Raw genomic sequence first — 16,010 nt, forward strand, 5'->3', positions numbered from 1 at the left:
ATCACCCCAGACCCCACGCAGCCCCCCAAGGCTCCTGAGATCTGCACGACACTCTCACATGGCACATTTTCCTGCCTCTGAGCCTTTATGTATGCTGTTCCCTCCTCCCAGAATGCTGTTCCTATGCCTCCCAATCTAATCTACTCATCCATCCTTCAAGGCCTGGCTTAATTACCACCTCCACTCTGAAGTCTTCCTGGACCCCCCACAAAGACATCTTTCTCCCCCATACATCCGTAGGACTTAATTTCTACCTCTTAGAGGGCTAGAGATTTGGTCTTAAATACAGCCACTTGAGTAAATGTCTCTACTCTCTTGCTGGAACCAAAGCTCCTTGGGAACAAACACCAGCTTGAGTTTTTTTCATCATATTTATATACGATATACTACATATATATTTATTTTTCAACCTTTAGACACTTCCCAATGCCAAGCAACAGCTAGTGGATAATAAACAATATTTACTAAATTGAATTGAATTTTAATAGTGGCTTAGAAGTTTGGGGACTCAGTGTCTTAACGATTCTGCCCTAATCTCCTGTGATCCTGACAGGCAAGTCCCTTCCCTGCTCTGGACCTCAATCTGTACATCTGTAAAATGGGGGCAATGATAGTGCCCACCTTGTTGGGAGATTATTTGTACTTATTACATTTATTTGACAAACACTATGTGCCAGGCACTTGACAAATATTATCTTCTTAACAACCCCATCTTATAGAGGAAACTGACAGTGAAATTAAACAGATAACAGAGATAATGCAAGTCAGGTGCTTAGCACAGCATGTGGCACGTGGCAAATACTAAATAAACAATAGCAACACTTTTTTTTTTTTTCTTTTTCTTTTCTGTATAATGAAGAGTCTACAGAATTGGGAGAAATTTAGGATACTTTCCCAGGGCTGGGTACATAATAGATGTTCCTTAAAATATTTGCTGCTAGATTGACTCAGTCCCAAAAGTACCAGTGATAGAAGGGGTGACCCTAACTGAGCCCCGGGAAGCTCCTGCTCTGACTCCCCACCACCCCGCTCCCCAATCTGCCAAGCAGTGGCCACAAGCACAGTAGGGAACCCTTTTCTTGACCCACCTTTCCCCAAGGACAGGAAGTGTGGAATGACTTTGGGGAGATGACTCAGGTCCAGCTGTGCTGATCCCATGGGCAAATGGAGAAAAGAGAGTCTGATTAAGTCTCAAAGGCAAGGGATATTCCTGTTCTTCTCCAGTCCTGCTAGGAGCTTGGACACCCCATTCTTCTCCTCAACCCCAGCCCAGACCAAAAGAGGGGAAGGAGGAGGAGAATAGTGAAGAAAATCAACATTGATGGCGTTTCTATGTTGGCCATCTCTCCAGGCCCCAGTTTTCACAACTGTCAAATGATAATTCCTACATCATGGGGGTGGTTTTCAAGATAAAATGAGACAGGACTTCCCTGGTGGCGCAGTGGTTAAGAATCTGCCTGCCATTGCAGGGGACGCGGGTTCGAGCCCTGGTCTGGGAATATCCCACATGCCGCGGAGCAACTAAGCCCCTGTGCCGCAACTACTGAGCCTGCTCTCCAGAGCCCGTGAGCCACAACTACTGAGCCCACATGCCACAACTACTGAAGCCCGCGCCTAGAGCCCGTGCTCCGCAGCAAAGAGAAGCCACCACAATGAGAAGTCCGTGCACCGCAATGAAGAGTAGCCCCCGCTCGCCACAACTAGAGAAAGCCCGCGCGCAGCAACGAAGACCCAACACAACCAAAAAAAAAGATAAAATGAGACAATGTATGTAAAGCAGAGCTTCTCCATCTTTAACATGCACAGGAATCAGCATGGGATCTTGGGATCTTGTTAGCGTACAGATTCGGATTCCGTAGGTTTGGGTGGGGCCTGAGACTGCATTTCTAACAAGCTCCCAGGTGAGGCCCCAGCTGCTGATGCATGGACCACCCTTTAGGTTATGAGAACAAAAAGGGATTAGAACAGCACCTTGCACACAGCAGCCCTCAAGAAAAGTTAGCTATACTTTTTCTTCTAGAGATTTAATCACTAAGAATCATCCCTAGGGGATTAGAACCGTTATTTCACCCCAATAATACTGAGGTCCTGCGAGGTTGAGTGGCTTGTCCAAGCACAGAAGGCTAGGACTCAAGGCAGAAGCAGGGGACTTCCCTGGCGGTCCAGTGGTTAAGACTCTGCGCTTCCACTGCAGGGGACACGGGTTTGATCTCTGGTCGGGGAACTAAGATCCCGCATGCTATGCGGTGAGGCCAAAAATTAAAAAAAAAAAAAAAAAAATCAAGGCAAAAGCAGGATTCTAGGCCATGTCTGCAGATCCATCCTTCCCATGCATCACACCATCCCAAGCCCCATCAGCCTCAGTGGCAGCCAGGGGCCTGGAGCTGAGGACACACCAGCCCTGCCCCTCAGCCCCATTGCAGGCCCCTGCTGGGCCAGACAGGCCTCCAGGCAAAAGCCCAAGCTCCCCCAAGAAAGGCCTTGCACCGTCACTTCCACTCCCCCAGCGGCAGCGTCCAGCAGCCTCCCCCTCCCTCGCCTTATAAAGCGGCCCCGTCTGCTCTTTTCCAAGCTGCAGTTTAATTTTACATGGAGTGAACCAACTGTCCTCTCCCTGCAGCCTCGCCCTGCTTCACACATTCCTTCTGGAGCAACATTACCTAATTTAACCATAGCCCCTGCTCTCCGGGGCTCTCAAAATAGCAGCTGCCAGTGGGGGAAAATGCCCTAATGTTATCAAAATAAACAATTCTCCCTCCTCCTCCATTCTTGGCCAGCACCAGCCTCAAGACCCAGCCCAGGGAGGAGTGAAAGCTGGGAGGACCAAGGTGGGCCTGGGGTAGACAGAGATCCCGCCAAAGCCCTGTTCTCACCATCCTTCCAGCCCTCTCATACGTGTTCTTGGGATACTCTCTCATACATGTTCCTGGGACACTCTCTCATACGTGTTCCTGGGACCTCCCCATGCCTTCCCCAGGCCCTAATCCTCCAGCTCATCCCATGGGCCCTGGTTACCCAAAACTAAGATTCAACTTTCACTTTCTCCTAATAACAAAAACTACAGTAGTAATAATTGCTACCATTCCCCAGGTATTCATTATGAGCTAAATACTTCCCACACCTTGGCTCACTGACACCTGCAAGGTAGGGATTTAGTATTCTCTCGTTTCAGATGAGGAAATGGGTGCTCAGAAAGGTGCAGTGACTTGCCCAGGGTCACGCAGCCCGGAGGTGGCAGAGGTGGGATTGGAACCCGAGCCCAGCTGCCCCAAAGCCGTAACCATGTACTACCTTCTAGCTGGGACGCCTCTGCAGGGTCTACGCCCAGGAGAGGAGGAGCAAAGGGGGTTTGGGGGGCTAGAAAGGGCCTGCTCACCTGATGTATCATTGTAGGGTCTGCTCACATGGCCGGTGCCAAACCACAGGGGCCTGTTATACCCTAGCTCACATTTCACCCAGGTTTTGTGAGTCCTAAGTCTGTCCCTAGGACTCCAGGGGCACAGGCTGCCTGTCAATCTGTAATTCCAAGCCCCTACTCCCTGCTCCCCCCATCCCATGTGCCCCAGAGCAAGGCTGCCACATTAAAGCAGGGAACACCCAAGTGCTGACATACCTCAGGTGCAACCAGTGGTTAAGGAGCTGGGAGGGCCGGCCTCTCCCCGCCCTGCTCTCTTAACATACAGAGTAATCATTAACCAAGGCAGAGCATCGCACCCCCAGGCCCAAGGCCAGACGCTCCAGACCCTTCCCACCTGAGAAATTCCGGGGCCACTTTCCCAGCCACACCACTGGGATACTGAGGCCCCTGGTACAAGGTGGGGGTGATTGGACCAGGAAGGCCTAATCTGATATCACTATGCAGGTGGCCCAGAAGGTGCCTGGAGGACACTTAGGAGCATCTGGGCCCTCTTCACTCACAACCCTTCCTGCCCTGCTCCCCTCCCAAAATTATGAAGACCCATAAGTGAAGAGGGTTGGACAAGAGGATGGACCCTGGGGTTTGGAGCCTCCTCAAAGGTCAGGGGGAGGCAGAACGAAACCAAGCCCCAAGGTTTACCCAGGACGAAGTACCAAGGGCAGTCTTGAAGGGGAAAAAGGAAAATCACAAAATAATAGTTCCTGTCATACATCAACTGCCTGTTCTGGCTAGAGGTGATTTAGATGATGTCTAATCTTCACTAAAACCCTGCAAAGACGGTATTACCATTCCCAGCTGAGACCTGAAGCTTAGAGAGGTTATGTCACCGGCCCAGGGTCACACAGCAATAAGTAATGGAGCTAGGACAGGACTCAGGGCTGTGCCTCCTGCCCATGACACTGTCCCGAAGTATAACCTGCAGAATTAACAGATGGGGGGCTAACAGGCCACATAAAGGAGCCTCTGAGTCCCGGCCAGAAACCCCAGGTGAAAGAGCGGGTAGGGGTGGGGGTGGTATGCAGGGTGTCCCCCATATCTGGATGTGTCAAGTAAAGGTGGCCCCTAGGGCTTCCAGCACCTGAGGCCTGCGTGAGGTGGGTGGGGCCTCCTGGAGTGTTGAAGGGTGGCGGGTGGGACCTGCACCCCCTCCCCCAGGAGGTCACTTAGAGAATTCCCTTCAACTGCTCAGGTGAAACCTAGGTGAGGCCCAGGCAGGCTGGAAGCTTTGATCTTATCGCACATTCCTGCCCCAGCCATCCCGGTCCTTGTCCCCTCCCCACCTCCTCCCACCCAGGAGGTGGGAAACCAGGCGGACTTAACCCTTTCCTCCCATTTCTTCAAATCAAATCCAGGCTTGAGCTGACCTCTGCCTCCCTCCAGATCCCCCAGAAGAGTGGGGAGAGAGACGAGAGGAAGGAAAGTGGAAAGCAGGAGCTTCAGCCCTACTCTCCTTGTTTAACTCACTCAACGGCACGGAGCCCCAAACATGAGCTCCATGGGCAGCTTCCATTTCTCTTAAATTAAAATAACCAGACTCAGTATAAATAAGCCTCGCTATTTTCCACATCCACGAGCTCATCTGAGACTCATGGCAAAACCTGACTGCTCTCCTCTCTGCCCCGTGGGTCTTCTCCCCTGCCCTAGCCCAGGGGGGGCTGTCTCCCCAAGACCCCTCTTCCCACAAGCTAACTGGAGGGAAACAGACAGTAACTAGAATAACAAACGGGGGCTGAGACAAAGTCACAAAGACCCCAGCTATCTCCCAGAGGTCGTGTGGCCCTGAAAAGCTGCTCCCAAGCCCTTAGAAGACTCTTCCTTGAATGCAGCCTCCTTTTATTGAATGAACCTCCCCTTTTATTGACTAGTCTCCCCTGTCAGACTAGAAGCTTCTTCAATCCATGCTTGGTGTTTAAACCTAACACAAGGCTGGGCATAGAGCTGGCACTCCATAAATGTTTGCTGTATGAATGAATGAATGGTCCCATTTTGCATCTGGGGAAAATTACGCTCAGAGAAGTTAAATGACTTGCCCTGGATCCCACTGACAGGGCACGGAGTACAGGAACCCTGTGATTCCTAGTCTAGTGCTCACTTGCTCAACAGACATTTACAAGGCCTCTGGATCTTAGCTCAGCAGCAGGTGATCTGATGTGGGCGGACCACTGCGGGAGCGACCCCAGGTCCACACGGGAGGACAGGTGAGGCTTCAGGAAGGTCTAATGGAGCGGGGGGTCGTCTCCTTCATCTGTTTCCCTGGCCCAGGGTCTGGCACTCGTCGGCAGGTAGTCAGTGAAGGAAGACATGAGATTGGTAAGATGGTGGGCTTTACCCGGTAGCTACCACCAAGTCTTGAGGACAAGCTAACAGTTTTCTCCAAGAATTCAACGTCCCCTTCCTCTGAATTGGCAAGTGGCCAACAAACAAGGAGCCCATTTTGTGGGTAGGAAAAGTGAGGTCCAGGGAAGAGGGTCAGTAGTTGGCTGGCAACCAAGGGGAGGCCCAGGCCTTGACTTCTTGCCTCCTGGTCTGACCAGTTACAGGGCAGGGGACTGGAATGCTTGTCACCTCAGCTATCTTGGTGACTTCCTCTCATTCTTTTCCAGTGTTAATGACTCCAGCTGCAGGCTACAGCCTTCCTGCTCACACACTTGACAACAATGCGTATCTAGGGAAGATGGGGACAACTTCTGGACCCCTGCCCTGGATGCCTTCCTCCTCCACCAGCCAAATCTTCCTTGCTCTTGAAGCCCCACTTCCTCCAGAAAGTCTTTCCAGAGAATTCATGCCAGATTGACCTTTTCCTTCCCTGACAATCTGCTATTGTCTAGACTGGAGTTGTGCTGGGTAACTATGGTCCATGAGCCCTACCTCTCCAACAAGACCCAGAGCTTCTGGAGAGTAGGGACCACCACTCTAATTTCTTACAGGAGGACTGACAGAGCTGGATTCAGCTCCCACCTTCATCTGCACCTGGCCGTGTGATCTTGGGCAAGTCACTGTTCTCCTCTGAGCTTTTTCTCATCTGGGAAATGGAGGCATAATCCCAATTACGTAGGAAAGTTGAAAATGCAGACAACACACTAGCACAATGTCTGGCACACAGCAGGTCCTCAGGCAATGAATGAGTGAATAAATGAATGGATGGATGAAGACTTGATTCCTCTGCTGCACAAAGATGTTCAAATGACGCAGTTTGGGGGACTTCCTTGGTGGTGCAGTGGTTAAGAATCTGCCTGCCAATGTAGGGGACATGGCTTCGAGCCCTGGTCCGGGAAGATCCCACATACCGCAGAGCAACTAAGCCCGTGAGCCACAACTACTAAGCCTGTGCTCTAGGGCCCGCGTGCCGCAACTACTGAGCCCGCATGCTGCAACTACTGAAGCCCGCATGCCTAGAGCCCATGCTCCGCAACAAGAGAAGACACTGCAATGAGAAGCCCGCGTACCACAACGAAGAGTAGCCCCCGCTCGCCGCAACTAGAGAACCCCCCCGTGCAGCAACGAAGACCCAACGCAGCCAAAACAAACAAACAAAAAAAACAAACAAAAAACAAATGACACAGTTTGGGACTTGTATATAGATTCTGCTCCCAGCTGCGTCACTACTGAGGTGAGCACAGGGCTGCCTCAGAGCAGGCCCCACTCAGCAAAATTCCATTGAACTCCAGACTAGGCAAAACCTACAGGCCCCAAAGGGAGCTTGGGACCTGACTGAGAAGGATCCAGGTTTCCAAGGGTCTCGATCTCAGGGAAAGCCAAATCCACCTCCCTGGGGAACGTTATCACTAAACTGAGCTGGATGCCAAGGGGCAAAAGGCACCCAAGTCTGAGAAGTAGGAGCTGGATAAGCCCACATGGCAGATACGCAGCTTGCTGTACCCTCCGCCAAGGCTGGCCCAGTCCACCTCCTCCAGGCAGCCTGTCGTGACTATGCCAGTCCTCCCAGATCGTCCTCTCTCTCCCTGCAACAGGCCAGACCCACTCAGGAAGGGATGACAAGTCTGGAGTCAAACAACCTGGGCTCTATTCCCAGCTGTGCCAGGTACTGAACGGATGACTTGGGCCAGCCATGCCCACCCCCTTGGTGCCTCATTTTCCCCAGATGCACAATGGAGATAATAATGCCAACAGCAAAAGACCGCTGTGAGGATTATATGTGATAATGCCTGGAGAGAGCCCTGTGTGGGGCTTGGCTAAGAGAGGGCGGCAACCTGGGTGACTGAGGTCACTGGGGAGGAGACCCTGGAAGTCCCACGGCACAGAAACTGGTCTGTCCTCAGGAAACTCCTAGGTCTCTGTTCCTCTGGCCAAAGGGTCACAGGAAGGCAAATGGCAGGAGGGGGAGAAGAGCTGTTAAGTGATAGAGGCCACTGGGGCTAGGATTTCTGAGGCCAGAATTTCAGAGCATCCAGTCCAGCGAGGGATGCAAGAAGAGGCATGATCCCAGTTCCCAAGTATTTGAAAACTGGGAACGCCAAACAAGGAGAGGGGTGAGTCAGCTGGGGTGAGGAGGGGAGGCCAGGACCAGAAGGAGGGGGGGCAGAGCTGGCTCTTTGGGGGTGAGTTTGGGGAGGCGGGGGAGAGAGGGGTGGAGGCAGGCACCTGGAGGTGGGCTGGGAAGGGGCCAGAGGCAGCTGGGAATTCCCAGCCCCACCCCAGGAGAAGCATCTGTGGGGTCACCTCAGGCCACCTTTAAAGTCCTCCCCCTGCCAGCCCAGGGCTGCCTCCCCATCCCCACAGCCCGGGATTGGGGAAAAGATGCCAAATGTTAAAAAATGAAACACCTGGACATGACCCATCCTACTGGGGAAGGGGCATGTCTCTACCCAGCAGGCCAAGGCCAAGGCCCAGGGTGCAGGGAGCGGTTACCAAGCACGAGTGCGTCTCTTCCCTTTTAGCCCGGCTATTTCTCTGAGAGCCCATGGGAGCCAGATTTAAAGCTGTGCAACTCCAGCTTCCCTGGCAATGGACCTGCTACAGGTTTGCCCAGGGCTCCCCGGGCAAGATCCTGTCTCCTCCAGTGGGCCTGAGGGAGGGTGGGGCTGGGATGGAGTCCCAGGAAGCCCCCTTCCACCATTCCCCTTAAGATGCATGAACATCCTTTCTGCACCCATGGGAGCCACTTGGCCACAACCTCTGTTGCTCAGAGCCCACCAACTGCACACATCTGGGAAGGGGACAATGCGTCCACAGGCTCCAGCCTTTCCCAGGCCACACCCCGGGGTGTGCCCCCCGCTCCTTCTCCCCCTACAGGAAGGAGCAATCAGGGTGGAAGGGTGGACTTTTTCTTGCAGCTGCAGCCTCAGTGGGGGAAGGGGAGCCAGTGACAGATCAGATACAGTTACATCCGGGGCTCACAGACTGAGAATGAGAGGCAGAGGGAGCAGGGAGGATTCCTTAACTCGGTCATTCATTCAACAAGCCCAGAGCAGGGCCTGGGTCAGTAGGTGGCAGCAATTGCGATCAGGAGAAGGTGTGTCATGCTGGGCACTGGGAACCCCTAGTCAAATACCACTCTGGCTGTGCCCTCAGCAGGAACCAGACTAATAGAGCAGCCACTGACTGTCAAACACTCTCACATCCCAGGTACTGCGTGAGGTGCATCCACCTGGTCTCATATTCACCTGGGAAACAGGCATCATGATCCCCATTTCTGCCCTGAGGCTCAGAGAAATGAAGCAACTTGCCCAAGGTCACACAGCCAGTTGGGGCTGAGCCAAGGCATGACCCTCTGAGCCCACACCTTTCCCTTGTCCTCAGCGCCCAGAAAAAAGGGCTCCAAGTCCAGTTGGGGCACAGAAAAGTGGAACACGGCACGGTGGGCACCCTGGCTTGTCTCACATGCTCCAGAACCCAGCAGAGAACAGTGGCTGGGAAGAAGAGCTCCCCTGCGTCCAGCCTCAGCAAGGAGCCTGGGCCTTCTTGGCCAGCTGGCTTCTTCAAGGCCATTAATTTTTTTAAAATTAATTTATTTAATTTATTTATTTTCGGCTGCGTTGGGGCTTTGTTGCTGTGTGCGGGCTTTCTCTAATTGCGGCGAGCGGGGGCTACTCTTTGTTGCGGTGCGCATGCTTCTCATTGCGGTGGCTTCTCTTTGTTGCGGAGCACAGGCTCTAGGAGCGCGGGCTTCAGTAGTTGTGGCATGAGGGCTCAGTAGTTGTGGCTCACGGGCTCTAGAGCGCAGACTCAGTAGTTGTGGCGCAGGGGCTTAGCTGCTCCACAGCATGTGGGATCTTCCCGGACCAGGGATTGAACCCGTGTCCCCTGCATTGGCAGGCAGACTCTTAACCACTGACCCACCAGGGAAGTCCTTCAAGGCCATTAATTTATTCAGTCAATAAGTGTTCACCTACTATTGCCCAGCAGCCTAGCACCGGGCAAACTGTAACAAACAAACCTGAATGCCCGCCCTCATGGCACTTCAGTTCTAGATGGGGAAGACAGTGAATTTCAATAAAACACAGAAATATACAAGCTGTGAGCTTAGGCTGGGGGGTTCCAACGGATCAGTGTCCGCAGCTGCACAAATGTATTCTCAGCAAGAACCCCCTCCAGGCCAATGCAGAGGCTCCAACTTGGGGTGGGGGTGTGGGGCTGCCCTAGCTGAGAGTCAGTCCAACACTGTCCCCTCCCCCATGCCATCCCCTCCATCACCTGCCGTTCTCCACCCTCCTCCCAAGCCTGCTTCTCTGGAGTTCTCCTACCTCAGTTAGTGGCAGCCCCACCTTTCCGATGCCCAAGCCAAAGCTTATGGAGACATCCCTGACGCCTCTCTTTCTGTCCCCTCACCCCCATAACCAGTCCATCAGCAAATCCTGTTGGTCCTACTTTCAAAATATACTCAGGATTCAACCCTTTCTTCGCGCCTCCACTGCCCTGGTACGAGCTCCCATCGTCTGGGGGCTGGGTCACGGTCTCCTTGCTTTTGACCTTGATGTCCCACGTTGTCTTCTCCACACAGCAACTAGAGTGATCTCTCATCTCACTCAGAAGCAAATCCAAAGTCTTTCCTGTGTCTGAGGCTCTGCCCCACCTTCCCTTGCCAAGCCCCCGGCTGCATCCACCAACCCTCAGCCATGCTGCTGCAGCCACGTGGGCCCCCTTGCTTTGCGCAGACGCACCAAGCACACCTCTGGGCCTTTGTGTCAGCTGTTACCCCTGCCTGGAGTGCCCTTTCCCTAGATACCTGTAGGGCTCACACCCTCACCTCCTTCAGATCACTCTCTATCCTCTTCCCTGCTTTATTTTCTCTTCCAAACACTTATCGCCACCTGCCATATTATATTTATTGTGTGTCTCCCTGCACCTGCTATAATGCAAGTTACCTGAGGGAAGGGAATTGGACTTCTATGTTCTTTGCCGCAACCTCGGCACCTCGAACAGGGTCAGGTACTTAGAAGATGCTCAATAAATATCTGTGAAATGAATTTTGAGTCTAACACTTCGGGGACTTTAGTGTACAGAATATTTAATCGCATACATCGTTGTCCATTCATTCATTCAACACAGACTGCAAGCCTCTGTGTGCCAGACACCACCCTGAAATCCAGAGCAACAGAGCAACAGGGCGCCCTCCTCTGTGGCTCAGGGACAGGGCTCTGGTAGGCAGCCGGGAGCTGGTCCTCAGGACATCTCACAGATATCACGAGTACCCCCCTACCCTGGGATGCTCTGAGGTCCCTGCAGCCCTGGCACACACGGGCATCAAGGAAAGGAGGGGAGGGTGGGTTCTGGGGGCGGCTGACACTTGAAGGCCCCGCATTCCCAGGCCTCAAAGAGCCGCCTTGTTCCCAGGACTTTCATGGCGGTGCCCCTGGCCCAGCCACCCCAGCAGCCATGAGCCACTCCCTTCTCACGGCCGCTATTGACATGCACCCAACGCCACCAGGCTGGGCAGTGAAGCTGGCGGCTCCCCGCGAAGCGAGTTCCACACATTCTTCTGGGTTTCAGTCAGCCAGCTCTGGGCGCTGGGGCGGCCAGCAGGCCCCAGCCAGGCCCTGGAAGCAGGAGGGGGCAGCAGGGCCAAAGAGGCCAAGGCCGGAGCTGGGGCAACATTCCAGCAGGGCCAAGACCCTCAGCCTACCCTCCTGCTTCCTGGCGGGAGAGAGATGAGGGGAAGGCCGGGGTGGGCCCTGGGAGGAAGGGCAGGGGGCTCCGCAGATCCTTGGGAAGCTGCGGGGGGGACGCGGCCACGTTCTGCCCCTCCTCCTCCAGCCTGAGCCCTCACAGCTGGGAGTGGACTGGGGCAGGGGGCAACAGGCCAGGGCTGGGAGTCCTTCCCGCATGTCCCAAGTGGTCTGAGGGTCCAGAACCCACACGTCTGGCCTCCAAGTAGCTTCTGAATCATCGTTCCAGATCTTTCCACATCCTGGACGGCCCCCTCACCCTCCCTCCTGAGACTCGCCCCAAGGCCAGGCAGCCCTGAAGCCTCTGCAGACTCACCCTAAACCTTCAGTCCCCAGGGAACAGCCAGGGGAATCCAGAGAGGACTCCGTGCCGGGCGGCTAGCCATTCTCTCCTTCACTTCCCACACAGGGTAGGGCCCGGCCTGGCGCACTTAGGCCTTAAGGCCCCTGGATTAATTCAACTGTCTCTAGGGTCTCAGGGAATATTGGTGAGGAAATTAATTAACAAACCTACAAACGAACAGGCAATCCCACAAATGACTGCCCTAGAGTTAAGTCTTTCTAGGCTCCCGCCAGGGCAGGTGTCCCCAGGAGGCCCCGTGGACACTCGGGCACACCCATCCTGAGTGCCTCTGTCCGCAAAGCCAGACCCCAGTCTTCCTTGCCCGAGGAAGCCTTTGCACCACCTAGGACCTGAGTCCTTTTATCAACATCAGTGGTGACAGTTTTATCAACACCCACCGCCTGCCTGCTACGGGTGAGCGGGATGCCAGTGGGGTGGTGAGGAGCTTCGTGTGGCTTCAAAGCCTGGCTCGTGGTGCCTCCAAGCAAAGTGTATGTGAGTTGTTGGGCAAGTTATACGATCCCTCTGTGCCTCAGTCTCCTCTGCTTAGAAAATGGGGATTGTACTAGTAGCTATAGCTTAATTCATTGAACCGACATATTTACTGAGCGCTTACTACCCACCAGGTGTTAAGGAGACAGCAGCAGTGAACAAAAGCACATAAGGTCCTGCTCGCATGAAGCTTAAATTGGGGGTGGGGTGGTGATAAACAAGTAAATAAATACACATCAGATAGTGACAAGAAGAAAACAAAGCCATGTAAGGGGGCAGCGAACATCGGGCAGAGTAGTCAGGGACTGGAGGGAAGTGAGGCAGAGGGTCACGCAGATACTAGGGGGACAAGCATTCTAGGCAAAAGGAAGAGCAGATGCAAGGCCCTAAGGTGGGAGCGTGTCTGGCACGGTCCAGAAACAAAGACCGGCATGTCTGGAGTGCGCAAGCAAGGGGAAAGTGGGCAGGAGGAGAGAGTTGAGAGGGAGAGGGGGAGGCCGGATCTGTAGGGCCTTGGGGGCTAAATTAAGTCAGGGGCTGGGGTCTGACGTGAGCAACATGGGGAGGGCAGGGAGACTGTGAGCGAGGGAACAACGTGTGAGGATCTGTTGAGAAACTTCATGCGTGGCAGACAGTGGGCACTGGATAAATGTGAACTATCCATATTATTTTGTCAGCATCTGGCCTGGTACCCCAAGACTGCCCTCCCACTACTGCAAGCCCTAAACCCAGTCACCTTCTGCCACCTTCCTTCCACCCATCTCCCGGGCTGGGCCTCAGGCCCGCAGATCCCAACTTGCCTGCACTCAGCCTGAGAACAGGCCCAGGCTGAGCTGGTCGGGGTCCAGGACTCCCCGGACACAAGGAGCTCGGCTGGGGCGTGGCGGGGGCGGCGGTGGGGGGGGCGTCCATCTCTACCCCCGCCAGCCTCTGCCTCCCTCTGTGGACAGACCTGCACCCTCCCTCTGGAAATCTCCAGCGCACACTCACAACCCCCTCCGGGCGGCAGATCTGGAGCAAGGGGGAAAGACAGGGCTGCCAGTTATGTCAAGGGGAGGGCTGAGGTAACACTGCCCCTGAGGGAAGGGGAGGCTCCTGCATTTCCCGTCTGCCCACAGCCTCCCCAGCAAGGAAACCCAGGGGAGGAAGGAAACAGGTATCTCAGTGACTTCCCCCCTCAGCGCTGGAAAACACCACAATCACCCTCAAGAACCCAGTCTCTTGGCAGCGCTGGCCCCAAGAAAGGAAGGGCTAAGGCCCCAGCAGGCCAAGGCAGGCCCTGAGTCACCCAGGCCTGGCCCCCTCCCCCAGCAAGCCTCCCCACCTCCTCTGAACTGAAATTACTCCCACACTTAATCAGAGACCACTATTTCCTCTGTCTCCTGCCCCCAGTGAGGTCTTGAGCTCCCTAAGGACCACCTTTACCCTCCCCTTGTGTCCTACCCTCACCCACTCACTATGGGCTTGCAGACATGAACTGAAACGCAGGAGAGATAAAGTGCAGCAGACAAGGAGGAGCCCAAGGCTGGCTAGGGCACAGGGCTAGAAGCCTGCTGTCGTTTAAAACTTACAACAAACTTCTCACCCCCATTTTACAGATGTGGAAACTGAGGCTCAGAGAGAGGAACTTGTCCCAGATCACACAGCTAGGAAGTGGCAGAGCTGGGATTCGAACATGGGTCTGTAAGACTCCAGAGGCCAAGCTCTTTCCAGCCCTTCTACCCTCAGCCTAGGGTGGGACCATGAAGACCTCGGTGTGGTTGCTGAGGAGACTGTAATCCCACAGGATCAGAGCTGCCTGTTGACCCATCTCAGTTCTGGGAAAGTGCAGCCAGGGCCTGTTTCTGTTCACCCATAAGCCCCCAGTGCTGGATGCACTGGTGCACAGTAGGTGCTTAGCAAGTATCTACTGAATGAATGAACCCTGAACTCCTGCTCACTGTCATGGAATGCTGCTCAAAGATGTGGTGAATGAACAAGTGAATGAGGATTGGCTGCAATCTGGGAATTCCTCCCACACACAGCAAACATCTCCTTCCCCCCTCCCCACTCCTGCCGCGGTAGAACCCCTGATCAGGGGGCAGAGCTGGGGTAGGGTCAGAAAAGGAACATTTCATGTGCTAGGTTGATGTCTACTTTTTGGAAAAGTAAAGATCAGTGTTGGGAGGTGCAAGTTCAGGTCAAGACTGGGGAGCAACTGGATGGATGGGCCCTGCTGGATGTGTTGCAGTGAGAGGCTGACAGAGGATTAAGGAAGCTGCCCTGATGGGGATGGGGGAGGAGAGGTGCTGGGTGGGTGGGGCAGGAGAGGTGAGGGGTCAGGTCTGGGGTGGGGGTTAACGAGTGACTCAGGAGGGCAGAGGTGAGAGGGAGCCGGCAAGGCGAGGACAGGGAGTCAGTCACTGGGTAAACACTGGCCAGCTTAGATGAGTCCCTCTCTTGACTCTGAGGACAGGGGACAGGGATGGCCCAGCACCACCTGAAAGAGGGTGGGTTGGCTCTGTGGTTCGCCACGCAGGCCCAGATCCCCAGATGTGCCCCATCCACATCTGCCTCCAGCTCCCTGCCCACTGACCCCGCCCTGCCCTTCTCAGGCTCACTGGGTCCTCAGGGCCTCTCCAGGCCAAGTGTCCTCTTTCTCTCGGCATGGACCCATCCAAGCTCAGAGCAGGGGACTGGACTGTAGGGGCAGGCCTCCCCTGCACCTTGAAGAGCTGGGGAGGAGGAAGCTGGGGAAACAGATCCACACACTGTCCACCACAAACTGGCTCAGCAACGGGCGCTTTCTGCACGTACTCCACCCAGCCCTGCACTTTGAGGCCTTGTATTCTGAGTTCCCCTTGGGCATGTGGGCTGGTCTCAGAGAGGCTAACAATTTGCTGGAGGTCACACAGCTGCTCAGTGAAGAGCAGAGATTGATTAAGTTCCGGGGCTGTGGGACTCCAGGGCCCGTGGGTGTTCCACACAAGAATCAGTTGTGTCCAGAACGGTTCTTTACTTGTGCCTGACTGGTGACCAGCTCCCCAAAGGGAGAGACGTCGTGGTAAAGTTCCAGTGAGGATGGATATGGTCCCCATCACCACTGAGTGCCCCTGTTTCAAGCTGGCAAAGAAAGGCGTGTCCTTGCCCTGCCGAGTTCCCACCCTGCTAGAAGTTTCTCAGCCTGGCCCCCAGGAATGGCAGGCCGGGCCATGCCTAGCGCGAGTCTCAGACTCAGCAACGTGGCCGGGCGACCCACGGGCTCCCACGAGGGCCGGCCCCGCCCCCGGTCCGTCGCGGGGTCCCCTGGGTGCCCTTCGGGACAGCCCCACGGAGGAGGGTGGCGCCGGCCTGTGCCGGCCCGGGGTCCCTGGCGGGCGCCGCCGTCCCGGGCCAGAGTCCCAGCCGCGCAGCCTCGGCGCCCCAGCCAAGTTGGCGGGGGCGGCGAGAGGGGCCCGGGGCGCCTCCTGCCTCTCCGCCCCGCACACTCACCGCGAGCAGCCGCCCGTGCAGCACCAGCGCCAGCAGCAGCGCGCCCGCCGCCTGCCGCCCCATGGCCCGGCCCGCTCCGCTCACTCGCTCGCTCGGCGCCCGCCCGCAGCCGCCCGCTCGCCAGGCTGCTGAGTCCTCGGGACAGCGCGGCCCGCTCCAG

General features: G+C 55.2%; 1 protein-coding gene across 6 annotated transcripts in view; it reads right to left on the bottom strand.

Moving 5' to 3' along the window:
- HSPG2 (heparan sulfate proteoglycan 2) overlaps window positions 1-16,010 on the bottom strand; it is a 102,321-nt gene extending 86,311 nt beyond the window's left edge. For all 6 annotated transcript variants that reach the window (XM_057556141.1, XM_057556131.1, XM_057556126.1 and 3 more), the window contains exon 1: window positions 15,851-16,010. In XM_057556141.1, the coding sequence (XP_057412124.1) occupies window positions 15,851-15,913 (63 nt within the window). In that variant the 5' untranslated portion in view covers window positions 15,914-16,010. The remainder of the gene's footprint in view (window positions 1-15,850) is intronic.

This window comes from Balaenoptera acutorostrata, chromosome 1, assembly GCF_949987535.1.
Source record: "Balaenoptera acutorostrata chromosome 1, mBalAcu1.1, whole genome shotgun sequence".
Taxonomy (NCBI): Eukaryota; Metazoa; Chordata; class Mammalia; order Artiodactyla; family Balaenopteridae; genus Balaenoptera; species Balaenoptera acutorostrata.